This window comes from Parus major, chromosome 1A (genome assembly GCF_001522545.3).
Source record: "Parus major isolate Abel chromosome 1A, Parus_major1.1, whole genome shotgun sequence".
In the NCBI taxonomy this organism is placed as follows: Eukaryota; Metazoa; Chordata; class Aves; order Passeriformes; family Paridae; genus Parus; species Parus major.
The window spans coordinates 35,985,384-36,005,821 of record NC_031773.1 but is presented as its reverse complement, the minus strand read 5'-3'; the positions used below and the strand labels follow the sequence as shown (position 1 = coordinate 36,005,821).

Genomic DNA, 20,438 nt, shown 5'->3' with positions numbered 1-20,438 from the left:
TTCCTGGAAACAGCAGGCTCTCTACAATTAAACAAAACACTGAATCTGCTGCAACTATGGTCTCTTCAGCTTTGTCCCTGAAGTGCAGCATTCTTCTCTCACATACAACCTACAGTCTTGTTCCATAACTTTGCTGCAGCTGACTTCACCTTGCCTTCTCAAAAGGTTCATGATGCACTGTTAGGTTAGAAAGTGACAAAGTCACCTATTTCAGACACTCAGCATAATCACACTTGTAATGTTGTTATAAAGGGCTCTATGCCCTTCAAGAGTAATGGAGACTAAGACTGAAATATTCATGGGAGATTAATACATGAATCTAACACATATTCAGCATCTGAGTGAATTCTAGAGGGTGATGCTGTAAGCATCAATATGGAACATAAATAAAGCATATTATTGAGCTTGTCTTGTTCTGAAAGAAACAGGATTAGTCCAGGACAAAAATACCATTGTGCAAGCTCATATTGCTACCACAGTTTCTAAGCCATTTCCATAACTGACCTGTAACATTTTATTTGTCATTGCAGGTTAAAGATATTCTGACCTTAATACTTTGAAAAACAGTACCCTACTTCCTTCTGCATTTTAAGTATGTAATCCATTTTCTATTCTTTTGTCTACAAACACATAGACTCTTGAAAATAGACACAGCCAGCTTTGCAGTATGATTAACATTAAATCTGGCCACAATAAAAGGAAGGAATCTCTCTACAGTGAGCACATCACCATGCCAACAAAGAGTAGGTAAACCAGGAGCTCCCTCCCTCATCTTGCTATCTTTATAACTCAGATCAAAGCTGCTTGAACTGGAAATGCAATTAACAGAAAAACGATCTTTTTTCTCTTTGGAAATCTCATTCCCATGAATAATGGTGGTAAATACTAACAAAGCCTTTAACACTTTCTCAAGGTTTTAGTGGTTATGGTAAGACAGTTTTGTTTTCAACAGAAAAGGTTTAACTGGAGAGCTGCTTAATAGACCATTAAAAGCAGTGTTGAAAGACAAAAGAAATCCATCTCTTAAGTACTGCTTCAAAGCCCTAAATTGTCTAGACAGTTGTGGCCATATTACTTATGTCGTTAAAAAAGCCTCATCCTTCCACATGAAGGTAAGTCAGGTACATTTCACTTTCACCATTATAATCAATCCCATGGGCACAAATAATCAGAAATACTGGATGTGCACCTGTGTCACAGCCTGCCTACTCTCTCCTATGAGTAGTAGAGAAGAGCCAGAAATAACTGTTCCTTTGGCCAACCCTTACCAATTTTAATTATTCCATATATACCTTTTTTTTAATCAGTTAGCCTATGACTGATGAGAAATAGTAATGAAAAAAGCATGCATCCAACATTTTTTTCCTTGGCAAGATTCAACATAATTCATATTTTATGCTGCACTATTTCACAATGTACACGACTTCGTTTTGAATGATCTCACTGAATAAAACTTAACAGAAAAGTTAATCTTGTGATAATGAAATCATAATACTTGAGCACAAGGAATCAATCTTCCAAACGTCACAAAAGCACTTATTAATACCATTAATGTTTAATACCCATGTTCAAAATGGTCATTTAACTTACTTTCAACAAAGCTGGAATTTGATCAAACTCCCCACAAGCCAAAAGTGTCTATTCACTCTCAACAGAACAGAGGAACACAATGTGAGGATTAATGTGTCTCAGATTTTGTTCTCCTAATGATAGCCCATCACATGCTTCTCTACCTGAGAACTTTAGCTACTTAACAGTTTCTCAGCTTGAAAGATTTAAAACAAAACAAAGGTAGCAACTTTGTTAACACAGAACACTTCTCAAGACATCATATTAAAAGTTATGACTGCTGCCTTGGATGACAGAGGGCTACTGCTGCCAGACAATAGAAATAAATGTACCCAACATAGCACCATTAAATTTCACTTTTCAATCACTTGTGACCATTTTTTGTTTGTTTGTTTTTTTAAAAAAGACTCCATTCCCTCCCTGGAGCTCCAGTGAGAGCTCTGAATAACACAAGAACAAAACCCCAGGCAAGCATGGATGACTTTCTTACTATTCAACAGAAAATAGTTTTTCAAATACAGATGAGTGGCCTGCTTCTGCTCTCAGAAACACAGTAGAGACTTCCTATGAACCAAACAATTTTGCTATAACCAAATGTAAGATGCCAAAAAATTACACACGTTCTAACATCTGCAACATGAAGGGATGAGACAATGCAATTTTTAGAGCTACCTAGATGCTCTTGGACATGTTTACAACAAAGTCAGTGAAAAGTGTTCTTTGTCTGAATAGGTACTAAAACAAAACACTATGATTTTACTCCAGCAGAAGTTTCTACAGAATACAGAGGCTGACTATATTTGATACAAAATATGCTTAGGGCCTCAGGTCTTTGTGAGAACTTATGAGGAGCATAGTGGATAAAAACATACAAATACCAATAAACTCTTTTCAATGAGCCAAACCACTTTTCCATAAAAAATCTTAATTATAATGGTGAAAGTGAAATGTGATTACAAGAAGTTATTATATTTGTAGCTCGTACCGTATGAGCATGTTAACTTAATTAGCGTCTAATCTACAGATTAAGACGATAAAGCACTGAAACAGTTCAGTAAGATATGAAGCAACATACAAATACTTATGGAACAACAGGAGCAGTTTGCAAGCTCTTATTTGTACTTGCTGAAAAACAAAATTGAGCACAGTATTTAACGAACACTGTTTTATCTCTGTGTAATCTAGTGTCAATAAAAACATGTCAAAATAGAATTCTAAACTCAAACAGCATATATGAAATACAGATGAGCTTTAAATGTTTCCATCCCATTTTTTTCACCATAATCTTTAAGGTTTAAGGAACTATGCTCTCAATTTTCATGTATGTTGGAACAATAAAATAATTAATTATTTTTTTCCAGGAGAAAATGGACTTGGGAGAAAAAAACCACCCAAGCCAAGAGACTGAAAACAGCTCTTATTATATTTTGCTACATTTTGCTTCAACTTACTGACCTGCCTAAGTGAAGAGTTCTAGGAGACTCGTGAGTGGCCCTTTTAGAAAAAAAAAATATTTGTGGCGTCTTTCTTACATTAGAACTGAACTAAAAAGCCAAAACTAGCAGGTACTTCAATCTCAGTGAATATTAATATTTGAGGACAAAGGGTAGAGGATAAGTTCACCTCTTTTTCTACATGGATGTGATAGATTATGCTTCTATAAATGCAAATAGCTACATGATTTTAGTAGAAAAAGTGTATCTTTTCATGAACACTGAATTAATCTAGTGCAGCATTATTTATTTTACTGCACATCTTATGATATTTGGTGGATTTATTTTCTACCTTACATTTCAGAGGTATTTCCCTTTATGACAGACATCTTTTATAACATGGCCTTCAAAACCTAGAAAATGTTTCAATAAAGTGTGTCCAAGAGGACACAGCCTCAAGCTGCAGTACAGGAAATTTAGGTTACGTATTGGGAAAATATTCTTCACAGAAAGAGTAGTTCAGCACTGCAAACAGGACCATGCTTTCTTCCAACAATCCATCCAGCAACCACCTATATTTACAACTTACCACAATTTTCCCATATATTTTATACAATGATCATAAATTTGTCGCAACAGCAATTTTGTAGAGGTTATTTCTAAAATCTTCCCTTACTGGACTGAAAAACACAGTTTATCTTCCACTTTGCACAAATCAAACAACCTGTTTTACTGTTTCTAACTGATACAGACACAGACAAATCTAACATTCAAAAATAAACTTACTGTGTGGCTTTGACAATGTCCCAAGTGCTGTAATCATCAATGTGGCTTTTCCGTCCAAGCGATTCACTGTATCCATGGTTGTAATGGCTTTGAGGCTTTATTTCCTAAAAAAGACAAACTTGCTTTTAGAACACCCAAATTAACAAGTTTCTGAGGAAAAAAAAAAATAATTTTATAAGCAAAACTAAAACCAGTACACAGTTAATATACCATAAAGCAACCTAAAAGTAAGAATGGTACATTTCTACATTTTAAAAAGCAGGCCACCATATTCCCCAGTATACTTCTCAAACTACAGAAAACACAACTTGCAATCACAGGGTTCTGCCAAATCCTACACTTTTTTCCTACATGTATTTTTACAGAAGGCTAACAAAAACTAAGAACATTTCTTTATATACTATTGGGTCTGGGGTTTTATTTTTTGGTTTGCTTTACTTTGCTTTTATAAAAGGCAACATAATATAGGTAGAAAAGCTATTTGCCATAAACTGACCAAGTCTCACTCTGTTATTACAAATAAATGTTGTGTTTCAAATAGCAGAGGTTATATGTGGATGTTTAAGCTGTGGGTCTCAAAAGTAAATGGCATGATCATGACGTGTTCTTCAGTAGATTCAGCTCCCTGACTTAATTCTGCTGATGAAGGGCAACACTTCCAGGCTCAATGGCTCCCTTTGTGGAATCTACATTCAAACACTGGATTAACATCACTAGGGCAGCAATACACCATTTTTCTTTATAAACACATGAAAGTTCAGCAAGCTGAAACCTAACAATTAATTTTATACAACTTCTGGACAGTCCTCTAGTGTTGCAGATGCTATAGCTGACTGCCTCTCTGCATCAGCCATGCAATTCTGCATGGCTACATAAAAAAAGCATGAAAACTGCAACATGGGTGAAAAAGCAAAAATAAAGGAGCAAGCTCTGCAAGCTCTAAAAATGCATTTCAGTTGATTTCATTAAAATGTATTGTTTACTTTCAGTTTTCCCCAACATATACTTCCATGAGAAGAATCATTATCTTTAATCTAAACCTGGAAAAACTTTTAAACATCTTATGAAAGGTGTTTAATTAAAACAGTTTCAACTTCCACTTAGTTACTGAAATGAGAGATCAACTTGTTCATTATTATACTATCCAGATACTAATTGTTTTTTAAAATAAAGATAAATAAGTCAAGATCATGTAGTGCACCTAACCTTAACGTGGATTCACAGTCACGAATCTCCACTACTATCTTTTCCTAACGATGTAAGTTGCCCTGTTAGCTCAACTGCCTAAGGGCAGTACTACAGCCAGGGAGAGTTCCAATTGCCAGCAGGAGCAGGCCTTCCTATTTCTCACATTCTCTCAGCTGGGCAGTAATTTATGCAAAAGGAGATGTTGGGCACAATGTGAAATAACTTCTTACTGTGCCCAGCTGTGCCTAGTGAGCCAAAGTGTTTTCATACTTCCTGGGGCATTAACCAGCTCTCCATGGAATGGATGGGAGTTTCAGCGAACTGCCCTCTAACTCTCAGATGTTACTCATCTTCACCTTTGCTGCTATTTTAAAATAACAATTTCTACTCTAAAATAAATACAGAAATTATCTCTTTTAAAGAGACTAAAAAATAAAATCAAGTCTGAAACCTGCATTTTAAGTATTTCTACATTTCAACATACTGAAACACCACTTCGACAGAAGTCTAAAAACTTTGAGTATCAGTTAAAACTTCAGATCTCAAGAAATTAGTCTAGTTGCAAATCTGAAAACTTTCAATATTTATTGAAAAACTGAGTAACTTCAGTTGAGCATGCTCGTATTCCTAACATGCAGTATACCTATTCCAGATAGGAGGAAAACAAATCCAAGTAAGAATTACTAATGCATTAACTACATTTAGTTGCACTAAATTCATATAGTAATTTATATAGTTAGAAAAATTATGAAAATGTATGCACTAAAAGAAAAAAAAAAAAATCAATAAATTGAAGCATTTAGAGTTTTAAAACCAGAACACAGTTAACACTGATAACTAGCAAGTCTTCATTTTCAAAACAGACTCATTCTTATGCATGACTTTTCTTCAAAAAACCAAATTTTTCCATTTCACACAGCACCTAAGTGATCAGCAGATTATATATATCTTTTTTGACCACAGTGTTATTCTGAGGGATTTAATTTTTCTTCCCTAGCCTGAAAAATTACATATATGAACCAATTCAGCATTGCCAGCCCAGCAGGAAGATTGCTCTGTTGCCATCTCTACAGGAGAGCCAACCTAAAAATGTAACAGGGCATCTGCCGTCATCCAAATTGTATGTTACAACCAATCCTCTTACAATTCAGAAACATAGCTTTGCTTTGTATCTGAAAAAGGCAACAGCTTAACCAAGCCTTTTTTTAACCCAGCTACTAGATAAGCCAGAGTGTTATCTGGAGTAAAAGATGCTGGAAAAGATATTAGAGATCATTACAATTTAAAAGAGAAAGTGAAATAGAAGAGGAGAAGGCTGTTGCCGCCCACAGAAGGCTATATTCATTACTTTGTCCCACATTATTTTTTTTCTTTTCCATCATATTAGGAAAAAAAGCAGGATTTATACCATCTCTGTTAACCCATTCTTACACCACGCAACAGCGGCAGCGTATCAACTTGTAATGCTCAGACCCAGAAATGCTTTAAGAATAAGTAGACCTGAACAAAAAAACATTCACTGTCCTGGAACATCTTGGTGAGGAAACAGTAATTTGATGTATTTTTAGCTTCCCACAGGTCCTGGAAGGGAAAAAAGTCTCTCATCCAACATTTATTAAAAACAAACTGAGAAACTTGGGCTGTTTTTCAGTCACATATTCGTGTACCAGAGATTTTTCCTGACCACTTCAAGCACGCAAACCCAGTTTCTGTTCCCTTGAGCCTACACTAGCCAGTGAAGAGAGCATTCCCAAGCAATGTACATTTATGTCAGCCTCGAGTGATCATGAAATCACTTATGATACTTATGTTTTCACAAAAAGGTTTATGGGAATACAACAAAACCTTAGGTGTTAATTAATAACCACATAAATTCAAAAAAGTGAGAGGTGATATTAGCTCCTGCTATACTAGTTTTCTAATAACTTAAAGTGAATGACAGTACCCTTAACTTTAAAAAATATGTATTCCTTTTGTACTGATAGTATCTCTGAATTACTCTTTTTAATGGAGTTTGAAAGTTTCAGTATACATTAATGAAAAATTGCTGAAGTGAAAAAACATTTGAGGTGATCACAGGTGAAACATGACAAATGAGTAAGGAAAAAACAGTTCTCCCTTTTATCCCGCAGTACAAACATGAGCAGCTACAATCAATTTGTTTAATATAAAGACTCACAACAAATATAAACTTAAAATGAACCCTATGTTTCATAATTTATTGAGAGAGTTGAGTTCATATTTTATGTTTAGGAGTAGTTGAAACAATTCCTAAAATCCCTGAAGTTTTATGAACATCGCAACCTCCAAAATCACATCATGAAGTCTTCTATACTACAGTGTAAACTGTGGAAAAAAGGATGACTTTAGATGTGCCTGAGAAGAATATGCAGACACTGCTCATTTTGGAAGTAAATCTTTAACAGTAAATCACAGAAAAGCATATAAAATCTGAATTCTCAGCCAATACAATCAATTTTCTGCAGCCTGGACATAGATTCCCAATATTAGATCAAAATCTACCACTCATTATTAGCTAGGCAACTTGACAGTTGCATGCTGGCTCACAGTAGCATGCTGGCCACTTCAAGTGCCATTCTACAGGGGCAGCTCTTACCTGGCATTATGGGTGCCTAGTTTATGACCATCAACTGCAAAGTAACCTCTGGGTTCCTAAGTCAAAAAGCTATCAGGAATCAGGAGAAAAGACCTGGATTTTGTGAATCACAATAATACTTGATACACCTGGCGATAGGTGATTTGGGCCAAGTCAGTGCAAATAATGCTGTTACATACAACACTTGGCTGACAAGGCAAAAATGAAAGAAGCAAGGTAGCAGCTAGCAACTGAAAATAATTGTTTCAGGGTTTTGAAATTCCCATGCAGGGCTAGGGCACCAGAATACAAATGTAGAAGAGTAGTCCTAATTATTCTGCTAAGAATTATTTAGAAAGAATAGACTTTAGAAAGAAAAGACTAAAACTAATAGAATGTAACAAAGGTTTATGCCACTAACTGGGCAAGTTACCAAAAACAGGAAAACAACTGACCTTTCCAAGACCTGCAATGAGTGAATGCAAACCAGCGATCTGCTCAAGGGCGCATATTTCCCATTTCTAAGTGTTTAGCATAGCAATTTCAAAGATCGCTATTTAAAAACCTGTCGATATTAAACACAATCTCTATTTATATGCATTGCTGCCACAGACAGTGGTTTCAGCAGGCACAACCATCAGATACTACCCCGTAACACACCCAGGCACCTCTCTAACTGGACAGCAGGCTGCCTGAACAAAGCTCCCTGTGCCCAGGCATCACACAGCCTGCTCAGCCCAGCAGGACCAACTGCAGTGATGCTACTACAACGGGGGTAATTTGCCCATGTGGGTCATTTTACATTGGCAGCTGAACTAGAAAGAAATCACACTGAGGATATTCACACAGTATCTCTTTTCAGAGTTCACCAAAAATAATAACACACAAAATAGAGATTACTTCCTACAACTTGCTGGAAAGAAGAGAAAGCTCAACTTTTAAATTCTATAATGATCTAGATTACCCGCCTCCCACTATATTAAAGGAACAGAAATTAACACAAGAAAGTAAAAAATTATGAACACAGGCTTTTAAGATCCCACTTAAAAGCATGAACCTCCCCGAAATTCATACACCCTCACACAAATTTTAGGAATATACTTTAAATTCTTGAAACTACTATGACTTTTAAAAACATATGATATGACAGATTGATAATAAAGTAGCAACATAATATTTTGAGCCCAGAGTATAAACTGCATTTACAAATGACTTCAACAACACATGAAGTGTTAAAATATTTTCGCTTTTTTGATGAAAATATTTATTCCAGGAAAATGAAACTTTTCAATGATGATATGCTGTTAAAAAACTTTAACAGCCAATTAAAAGACAAAAAGCTAATTGAAACCCAAGTGCATTTGTTTTTTACTATTTTGATCTTTAGTGACAATGGCTCTCCCCAGCTGAGTCAGGAAAACCAGTGAGAAGGTAGCAGAGCAGAGGCTTGATGTCACTTATTTAAAACAGGCAAGTTGCAAACACTAGATTTCTAGTTGTTTCATCCTGTTTCCATGAACCATTTTAAAGCAGGACTTGAGCCAAAATTGCTACCTTTGCTAAAAGAGAAAGGTCATTTCTCTGCCCACTCTGCCCCACTGCTCTTGGTCCCGTGCTCCTGCTACCTAACTCAAGTCAGCTTTCGTACTTGGAGCTGCGGTCACACCACACCCACTCCCCTCCTTCGAGGCAAAGGTCAGTGGGGATCAACAAGAAACAGAAAAAATGCAATCTTTTAGTAGGACAGCGAAGTGAATCTGTTTCTCCTGTTAAAACACAGGCTCCAGAGCCACTGACAGAGGGAAAGCAAGCCAACAGAAGGTAGCAGGAACATTTCTGCACCTGCTAATTGTTATTTTGACCAAGTAATCATGGACAAGACACTTCACCTTTTATATAACTAAGAAGTTGGGCTCACAGTTTGAAAAAAAATTACTCTGCTTAGAAACTGCTGGAGTTGGCTGGTATGGAAGGCTGCAAGAAATGCAAGTTTTGCTCATCTCTACAAGCAATATTTGGTCCCGCCATTCCTACCAAGGATCACTTCTAGATGAGCTTCCCACTTCAGTGACTATCCTTTAACAGGGCCCTAATCACTCATATGCATCATATGACTATTTTGTCATTACTCATTAGCCACAAAATATGCAGACTGCTTGCACAGATGCACAAGTAATGCAGCACAAGGAAAAAAAATATACAAAGAGAATAATGTTTTAAAAACATCAACAACAAAGAGCTTTTTTTTTCTTGTAAAAAAAGAAACAACACAAAAAAAGCAAAACTCCTCTGGAAAACAGCACCAGTAAGATGGGGAAAGAGAAGATAATGCAAAATATGAAATATAACACCAAAGGAAAAGGTATGAAGCACAAGGGAGAGGAGAGGGGATAAGTGTTTATGCTTGGAAGCTCTGCTAATATCAGCATTTCCAATCAGTCCTCTTCATAACCAAGCACATAAGTAAAGTTATGCTCATTTCCCCTCAATACTCAAAGCTTTTAATCTTTTCCAATAAAAAAGCGTAAATGAAACAAGCTTTAGAAGGATTCTGAGAATAGTATTTATAGAAAAGAAATAAGTTATGCATTAAAGTATAAGATGACCAAGACCGAATGATTCTGAGATAGCAATTTCATAATTCACAATTATACATAGCAAGAGGATATGAATAGGTCAATATGCTGCTTGGACATACGGAAGGGAGGAAAGAACTGCTGCTTACAGCTGCCACACATGGCTCTGGTAGGCATTAACAGATGGCTAGGACTGCTTTTCCTTCCACGTTATACAATGTTGCTGTAAGGAAGCAATACCATGATCAAAATCAGACACAGAAATTCTGAGTGGTGACCACGATCACTGAGACTTCAAGAGAAAATACAAACAAGTTTTAAAATAAAACAGAAGTATTACCTTACATAAAATATTGCATACCATTGCCTCTGTTTCTTAATAAAAAAAAAATAATTTCTTTTTTAATTGATGACTGCACCATTTTCGTATCTGGCTGTAGTCAGATAATCATAATAAAATTGGAAGTGACTGCAACTGTTTCAGGGAAGCCAAATAATAATCCTCATGTATCTGTGTTACATTTAGCAGGGACTACTGGAGGTTGGTATTAAAGAACTCCTCCCCCATATTTGGGTGCTCAATTTCCCTGTTCTTCATTTATTACAATAAAGTGCTTTTTAGTTTGCTCTCCCAGTTTTCCTCCTACTTTTTAAAAGGTGCAAGAATCTATAAAGACAAAATTATATATAGTCATTTGTATATTATAAACACCCACATTCATTTATATACACAAAAACTAGTCACTCATGAGCTAACATTAATAGAAAAATGCTCACAAAATAAAAACAAGGAAATCAATCAAACACAAACAACAAAAAGATACTGGTGGTATTTTAATATTTTAATGGAAGATCCTCTTCTTAAGTTTATAGTAACTTTCCTTCCCCTACCCTTTTAGCTAACTCTGCAACACACAAAGTCACAGAAACAGAAGCTAAAATGTCTTTGTTTAAGAGAGAATCACAATAAATTCCTTACAGGAATAAGAAGAGTAGATTTTTCTTCTCTAGAAACTAGTTTCTCCCAATATTTACTGCTGCAACAGCTAATCTAATTGTTGACTGTCATCAAGCAGGGACAGTCTGATTCTTCTCATATTTACACAAACACCTAGCCCAGAAAGTTAAGAATTCTCTAGAGCTATGTAAGTTAATAACTTGGAGGAGCCAGAGTATTCAGTGGCTATGAGCTGCTAGATTGTCTGGACTGGGATGATTCATATGCAACTTCAGTTTAGCTAATCCATGCTAGAAAATTTCCACCTAAATCAGACTACATTCTCCATGAAAAAAACAAAACAAAACAAGCAAACGAACAACAAAAAAAAAAAAAACAAAAAACAAAAAACCCAGAACATGCCATAACACTTTTTTTATTAACTGATCAAATTATGCATTAAGGAAAAAAAAAATAAAAAATTCAGTATTTGGCTTGCAAATATGTACCATGAGACTTGCCTTACTTTAATCCTTAACCATTAACATGAGGATTCTCCCTGCCCCTATCATAGCACTAAATGACACAAAATGATTATGACATGATAAAATAAACTTCCATTCAATGGTATTTCTGTTACTGATCTCCATTATTTTTTACATTTTACTGCATTTTGTGAAGTCTGTTCAGTTTACGTCCTATAATTTTGGTCTAATTGCAGTTTCTTGACACACTAAAAGAAAAGATGCATTTACTAAAATCCCTAGAGAAGCTACTTATAGAATACATAAACAATAGAAATAAATCTGTGCCTAATAATCAATCTTTTTTTAATCAATTCATAGTTAGACAATTTTTTTTTTAAAGCATTTAAATAGATTGAGAAAAGCTTCACCTCAAACACCATAAAGCAGTCCTTTCGCTGCTACAGATTTCCACCCACATGGAAGTCAGCATCACACAGAGAGCAGAACCCTGCATACTCGCCAACATAGATCTAATATTTTACATAACATGTTAGAGATGTTCAGCCAGAGCCCTTAATCCAACCACTTTATGCAGAGGTCAGAGCTCATATGATTTAAAGCACAGCTGATCATGGCAAGTTTTGTTTCTTCAAAACAAGCACCCAAAACCAGTCAACTGTTTTCTAGTAATTTCCTGAAGATGCTCCTAAATTGAACAGTGTTATGCTTTAGGAAGCCATAACTTCACAAATAGGCTTTTCAAGAGGCTTTGTATTTGCACACACAGCATCAAAAGCAAGTGCTACTTAAAAGCATATATTTATATTATAAATAAATAAATATATTAATAAATAAATATTAATAAATAAATATTTACTAGCATTTATAAAGGTTAAAAAAATTAAAAGCTTAAAATGCTATGGTGTAAAGCTCACTATAAAGCTTTTGTTTAGTCAGCAACTTACATTAACATGTACATTTATCTTCTTGGCTTTCTTTTCAAGGAGTGCTGCATTATGTTCTCAGCCAAAAATCTCAGGACTCTGGCAAAAATGAAACTATTCTTTTTCCAAGTGATTTACACAGGTCTAGGTCTAACAATACAAGAGCTTACAGAGCCATCAACCTAAAAAAAAAATAATCCCTGAAAGACCTAGCATTGAGTCAGTCATGAGATTAATGTAAAACCATTTACATACTTCACTCTTTTAAAAAGTACTAAACTTCAAAAATGCACCCAAGTATGTGTCTAACTCAACACTGACACTCAGCTACTGGGAGAAAAAATAGTCCTCTTTTTCAAATTCACAGCCAAGGATATTCTAAAAAATCTTTTTCAAAGGTAAACAGTTTTTCCATTCATCAAGTATTAGATCACCAGCAAGAGCACACAACAGAACAAGCAATCAGCCTAGCTACAGATGCTCTTTTCTCCTTGGCAGAATCAGAGAAAAAAGTTAGTACAAATTGTTCTTGATCCTCACAAAAAATTGCAATTCACCATTCCCATCTCAACATTTTAGCAGCCAATGGAGACTCACATCAACAGCCAGCAAAGCAAACTCCCATTCCCACTAATAATAAACACAGCCTGGTTAACCCACCACAACTAGGAAGTGCATGAAAGGTGTTTCTAGTCATGCTGATAGGCAATCTTCTGCAGCAAATGAGACAGTGAATCCATGGTCTAACACTGCAGAAGGGTCCCATTCTCTCCAACTTCTCACTTTTCAAACCAGGACTGCTAGCTCACCATCTACCTTCTGTCAGTTTTTTAGTGCACTTGACCCTTCCATGAGTCATCTTAGTGAACTGGCAGGAAGTTGTTTCACAGAGGATTTTTACTGGATATATTTTCTACTGATTTACTTCCCTGAAATGGCTCATCCAGGGACCAGACGAGCATCACTGGCATATGAGTGCAGCTGGAGGCATGTAAATCACACCCAGCTTAAGACAAGCTGAAAGTGACCTGCAATCAGGCAGGTGATCACACTCCTGGTCCTGGCTACACCTTCCCCATTACCTCTTACCCATTCTCGCAACAGCAGAGTAAAGGTGTCCGATCAGGTCACAGACTCACCATGTACCACCACAGACTCAAGCATGTACCACCCCAAGTCACCTACTGCCCACATACTTGTAAGAGCTCACCCCAAGAAGGGTGAGGAACTGTGTCTGGATTCCACCATGGCTTGAGATCAGTTTAAACTCAATCATAAAAATCACATCTTCCAGAGGCAGCAATGCAAGCATTCTCAGAGTATGCTCTAATGTCCTCCCTCCTGCTTGAGTCATCTTCTCAGATCTTGACTCGGACTTCTCAGACTCAGAACTTGAGCGGCTTTCCAAGCTCTGACCACAGCATTCCCACTACCCTCCACTTGTGGCACCTTCTCCCTTATAGAAAGAGCCAAGGAAACACTTCTATGTACCTCAGGGCATCCTACAAGTGTAGGAAGAAATTACTAGATTTCAGAATTGCACAAGACAAATTGCAGTCTAATGTCACACCACATACTGGGTGTGACAGGCCTGAGGCTTCAATTCAGCCCTACTCCCTTTGACTCCAGAGAAAACTTTCTACTTCACAGTCTCATTTGTAATATACCCCAGTATTTCTCTCAACTAGACCAATACCATGAAAGTCAAATCTTTATCTCATACTGTCTTTGAAAAGCCACAGAGGACAGTGTGCATGCTGAAATATCAATTACTAAGGCTGCTCCTATCTAAACATGCCAGTACTGATGGCAATATCATTCAGTTTTCAAGCAAACAGCAAACGTTTTCCTCCGTAATTCTGTAAATTTTCTTACATATTCATAACGTCTCAGTACTCTCCTAAGCAAACAGGCAAACACAGTGAAACAAACACTGTTGAAAGACTAATCTTCTGTGAAATCTGAGAGAAATAAGGCCTGTGCTTAATAAGTCAAGGCAAACTGAATCAACACAAATTTGAGTCAAACCAGACATTTTTTCTCTTATGCATTAAGAGAGCCTGTCTCAAAACAAAATTTAACTTTAAAATCAATTACTGCCCAAATCAGAAGAAGGTATGTAGAACAAAAATTGTAAATAGTTGAAACAGTTTAAGTGTTTTACCAGATACCCAAGAAGCCAAAATTTTACCACTGAGAAAAAGACCAGAGTGGTGAAAAACTGCACCATTTACAAAGGCAACTGTAACGAAACAACTGTAAAAAAATCTTGTACGAATGGAAAGTGAAGCATTGGCAATGAGCATGACAAACAACAAAAATATGAAAAAACAAAATGCTAGCAAAAGAATACAATACCTTCCTACCTCTAGAAGAGCAAGCACTGTCCTAGCAATAAAAGAAATTAACAAAATTTGTCAAGATCATAAAGAATGACAAACCTGTCATAAAAACACAAACCCACATAATTTGAAAATGTTCGGTAAGTGCAAAACAAGGAGTCTGGCCAGAAAATTTAAATTGCCCCAATAAAATGTTTTCTACAGAAAAACAAGTATTAAACATTTGTAAAATACAGGTTGATTGGGTCAATCATATAGTCCAATATATGTGAATATTGCTATTCATTATGCCAGAACAAACTCCAGCAGTCTGGATACAAGATGACATGGGTTATAAACTGTTACCACTCTAAGTTATTGTTGGCTCCTCTAGGTTTTGATACAAAACTGACAAAACAGCAAATACTAGTAATATAGCAGACTAGCAAAGACTAATACCATGGCTTCACAGGAAATTAAATCTGTCACTTTCATTGGCTAAATTAGTAGCAATGGTCAAACACAGTTAATGTCCCAAGTTTTTGGGTTAGTAGTGTCTGATATTTGGATTAAAGAAATTAGAATATAATGAAAGTTAATGTGGTCTATCTTGCATGAATTAAAAACTACAGGTAAGCAAGCTTTATTCTTATGATTTGCTTTGGGACTATTATACATACTCTCCTAGTTAAGGAATGTGCTCCAAAAAAAAAACCCATCTTGTTTTTTTTCAGTAGCTCCCATTTTTAAACCCCCAGAAGAGTGTCAATATGAAAACACTAAGCATCCTTCAGAGGCTATACTTCGGCCCACCCTATTTCACCATTGTTTGGAACCTAGAAGAAACCAACAGTTAGAGATATTTCTTACTGGGAGGGGAGGGCAGGGAGTGTGTGGAGAGAGATAAAGGGGAATAACTAATACTTCTCTTTCTGATACAACTTGGGGTAGGTTGGGACAGAACAAAATTAGGGTTTTTTAAATATCAACAAAACCAAAGTCCTATCTAAAATAAAGATCTAATCTAGAAACTATCTCAAAGGGATGGTCATTACCTGAGTACAAGTTTCCAGTGTGATGCAGTTCCAACAAGACCAGTACAAATATATGTATGGGGAATGATGAGCAGAAGTCATAGGATGGCCTTGGTTGGAAGGGACCTTGAAGCCCATTTAGTTCCAACCCCTCTACCATGAGCAAGGACACCTGTCACAAGAGCTCAGAGCCCGTCCAGCCTGGCTTTGATGACTTCCAGGGATGGATCATCCAGAGGCTGCTTACTGCCACAGCTGTGTGACCATCAGAAAAGTGCTCTGCTCCCAAGTTCTGCAAAAGCTACTGCACTGAGAGCAAAGCCATCAAAATACAGAAATAACAAATGAACACGAGACTCAAAAGGGTCAGGAGGACTGCAGACCACAACAGTAGTGTAGGGATCTGATAATCATCAGCATATTAAATAGATACAGACAGACCTATATTTGGATAGATATTTCACAAGATGTAATGAACAGAAATAAATTAAATTCAGACTAGAAACATGTTTAAGTCTTAAACAGACTAATTAAATTTGAGGGCAACTTTCCCAGTTATGCAATATGACCTATTACCGTAGGATTTTATTTTCTTTTTTACTTTATAATTAGTACTCTGGCAATAAAAAATAATTAGTTGAAAAAACTTCAGCCTGTGATATAAGGTTGAATTATCTTTGGTCCTCTCCATCCTCAACCTCTGAAGCTACCCAAGATACACAAAGCAAGGCTCAACCTTCAATATCAAGTATGCTAATTTGTTTGAGACTTTACAGTTCTTTTGTCCTTTCTAAGCAGTATAATAAGTGACACCTGATCTTTGAATGAGCTCACAGATGCAAGACCAGTCTCTTTTCTAATTTAGTCAGTGATCCTGACTAAACAACACAATAAGTCCTGTATCTGAACAGGGCAATTAAGAACAATCTGCACTCCAATACAGCCCCAACACTATCTAGGGAACACCACAGAGAATAGAGCTCGATTGTAAAGTCAGGCCTTTCACTGAAATTTTGAACAGAAAAAATTAGAGCAAAGCTATTCACAGTAGGTTTACTTGTTTTCTTCAAATCACCAACAAGGAATACATATATATATACTTCAAACTTCCTAGGTAGTTACAAACTGAACCACAAGGAGAGAAACAAAGATAAGAATGACAGCTTCCATCTGGAAAAATTCCTGTCAAACAGAGCCTGCAACTGTTAAAATTGCTTTTCAACTTTGCAGGAAGATTGTTCTTGGACAAGATTTTTTTAATGCCAAGAGATGTCTGTAATAAACAGTAACTTCCATCTTTCTCAACTATATCCTACACCACCTGACACTACACTAAATGCACTACACTGAAATAACCAGATCTTCCTCCCCAGTAATAGTTCTTACCATTTAGGAAGAGATGCAGCTCTCAACAGCTGTAATAATTTTGGCAGTTAGGGCCATACTAGGCACATCTCTAGAATATTTTTCAAATATAAAGGAGCATTACAAGCAAAATCTATTTTCTAAGATTCTTCTGCCTCCCCACCCCTTGAATTTCAGAATAAAACATCCAAACCTATCATCACCTACCACAGAAGAGTCAGGAATTCTCTCTTATTTTTAAGACCCAAGGAATTTAAAGTGAGAAGGTCTGCTGGCCTATTAAAATAATTTAATCAGAGGATAACAAACATAATCAGCATGAGCAACAGTCCCATACCAGAGCCTTACTGTATGAAAGGAAGCAGAGCAAGATATTCTGTCACCAGAAACCTAAACAGTGGGAGAAGGAAATAAACAGCAGAGACTACCTAGCCCAGTGTTAGTCTGCCATCGCAGAGTGCTCTGCATCCCTCCTAATGGAGCGAGCTACCAGATCACACTGCAGGTCAACCAGTGCCATGTCCACTCTGATACCTACACTCACCGAGCTCCTTTGGTCAACCATGCACTTCCCAATCCTACTGAAGAATTCATGTATGTGAGTCAGAGTCACTCCAACACAGTCTACACTCCTCTCATTTCACATATTTGACACACTGCTCAGTTATCCATTTGTGGAATTAAAAAAAATTGCATTTGGTCTATAGAAAGATCTCTGAACTCCAGCTGAAAACATCAACAGCTGGATAATCCACCACTGCCCTCCTTCCTTCATTACAATGATTACTCACCCTCAGTGTTTACCACTTGTGCTTTTCAATTTGATCCCATTCAAATTCACTTTCCAGTTACTGGATCTTGTTAAGCATAAACTGAATACAGCACTGGATTTCATTAAGAAAATATTCATGTGGGGGAAAAAAAAGATATCTCTCACTTTTTCAGCTAATGTGAATAGGGCTTTTGCAGGCCTTTTACCATAAGGCATTATTAAAATAATTGTTAATTCTTTCCCATACTCTTCATTATTTAACAGTAATTTTTCAAGACAACACTTCATCATCAGCATTATCACATGTTCAGTGAAAAATCATCTCCTTGTTCTTATACATTTTTAAACAAAGCACTATACTGAGAACTTCTGCTGAACTGCTTGTTCATATTTGTATCCTATCAGTCAATAACTTCTGGGATACAATCCCATGCATATGCTCCTTACCTTCAGTGCACTACTTTGAATATAGCTACACTAAGGTGTGCCTTGCTTTACCAGCATAATTTCACGTGAATTCTAGATGGTTTTGTACAGTTCCATCCTCCCTGCTTAGCATCCATCCATCTTGTTTGTCTCCAAGTTTTATTATTGACAATTTTGATATTATGTCCAAATCATTACAAACAAAATCCAAGTCTAGTAGACTAACTCCTCCAAGACTTTTAGGAAAATTAAATTCAGGAGTAATCCTAACAACTATTTCCAAGATGTATCACTTAGCCAGCAGTTCTCCAAGCATTTATTACATACTACAAGATCATTCTACAAGTATCACATGTGCAATTAATATTATTTGTTGTACTTCTTCACTAAAATTATCTTCAAAAGCTTTGTTGTTCCACCAGCAATCTTACAGCTAGGAAAGTGGGATCCACACTGTCACACTAAACTGAACTTGTCATAAGGCAGAATAAATATACTTGGAAAGAAATATCTAATATTTAAGTTCAGCTTGCATTCATGATGGAGGCAACAAGGGAAGCCCAGGAACTCAGTCAGGAAGGTACCACACAAACCCCATCAAAAGCACTCCCACCATAAGTTCCCTAAAGAATTCATATTTTCATCAGTTTCTACCTCTTCTTACTGAAATGACTGAATCACTTTAAACTGAGTCCTTCACAAATAAATAAATAAACAGATCTCCCAGAATGACAGTATTTAAGTATTTTTCCCTATTCCTTAGAACCTCTTTCCTACAACATTAATATTGTATTCATAGTATTTCATGGCAAAATGCAAAGCCTTTGAGCCAAATAAAAATAAACACAGTCCTTAAAAAAAATAAAAAACCCCCAACCAACAACAACAAACAAACAAAAAACTTGAAACCATTTGAAACTAATCCAAATTAGTTAATACAAAAAGATAAGCAAAAACCTCATAAAAAGGCATACAAAAAACACCTGAAAAAGAAACCCAAAATAAACAACAGCACCATGAAACCAAAAAAAAAAAAATTAAGATTCTGACAGTCCCATCAAAAGCATTGGTTTTAAATGTATACAAATTTTGAAACTGATTATATGCTCAAACATCACTACTTACATAAGGACATGGTGCTATTTTCTTAAAAGGTGGAAATCACCATGTATTAAGGCCCCTGACATTCAAAAACGATTGAAGAGAGATGCACTGCATTGTTCAGTGGGCAGGTCTGTGACAATACAGCTCTGCTATGGCACACAATCCTTAAGTTTTTAAAGGAGCATTTCTGGAGTGTCTGTTAACAGCTAGTCTGTCTCGCCACCAACATGAAAAACATCCTTCTCTTTTAAAGCTTATCTGTACAAAGACTTTAGGGAATAAGGAAACACTCACTGAAATCCACGTAGACACTATCTTGTAAGATCTAGTCAGACAATCAGCATTTCTGGAAAAATCAAATAAAACTCCCTCCAAACTAAAGGTATTTATTGCACATTACAATATTCCAGTTGATATTACAGCACACAATATACATTAACATCCTTTCCCTTTCTTTTCCTTATCTTTTGCGCACATTCAACTTTATGCATCAAAGGAACAGTATAAAATTCTACCACATTAACTAGTTAGACTATCAATTTAAATTGAGATATTTTAGTTTGCTATACAGTAATTACTCAAAGTTAATAAACACTAGACTTCAATCTTTAAAACACAATGGATTTCTGACAAACTGCAAATGCTTTTTATTCCATTTTCCAGTCTTAGATTGACTATCTAAAGTTTCCTCAAATAAGAATACTTTCTTTCAAAGAACATTAACATCCTACAGTCTGGATCACTGCTGAAAGCTTGTGTCACTTCTGAAAATCATCACACTGCTACGGAGGGTGTATTGCATTTAGTCTGACTTCAGTTAGGCTTTAAAAGTGTAGCAACAGTCTACATACACCCCTTAAAATAAATCTGCAAAACACAAAAAAAAAAACCCACTCAAAAACCAACCAACCAAAACAAAA

General features: G+C 36.1%; 1 protein-coding gene across 1 annotated transcript in view; it reads right to left on the bottom strand.

Moving 5' to 3' along the window:
- Positions 1 to 20,438, bottom strand: part of ZDHHC17 (zinc finger DHHC-type palmitoyltransferase 17) — a 66,755-nt gene that overhangs the window by 45,144 nt on the left and 1,173 nt on the right. Inside the window, exon 2 of the mRNA XM_015628099.1 lies at positions 3,789 to 3,892. Within this exon, the coding sequence (XP_015483585.1) occupies positions 3,789 to 3,892 (104 nt within the window). The remainder of the gene's footprint in view (positions 1 to 3,788; positions 3,893 to 20,438) is intronic.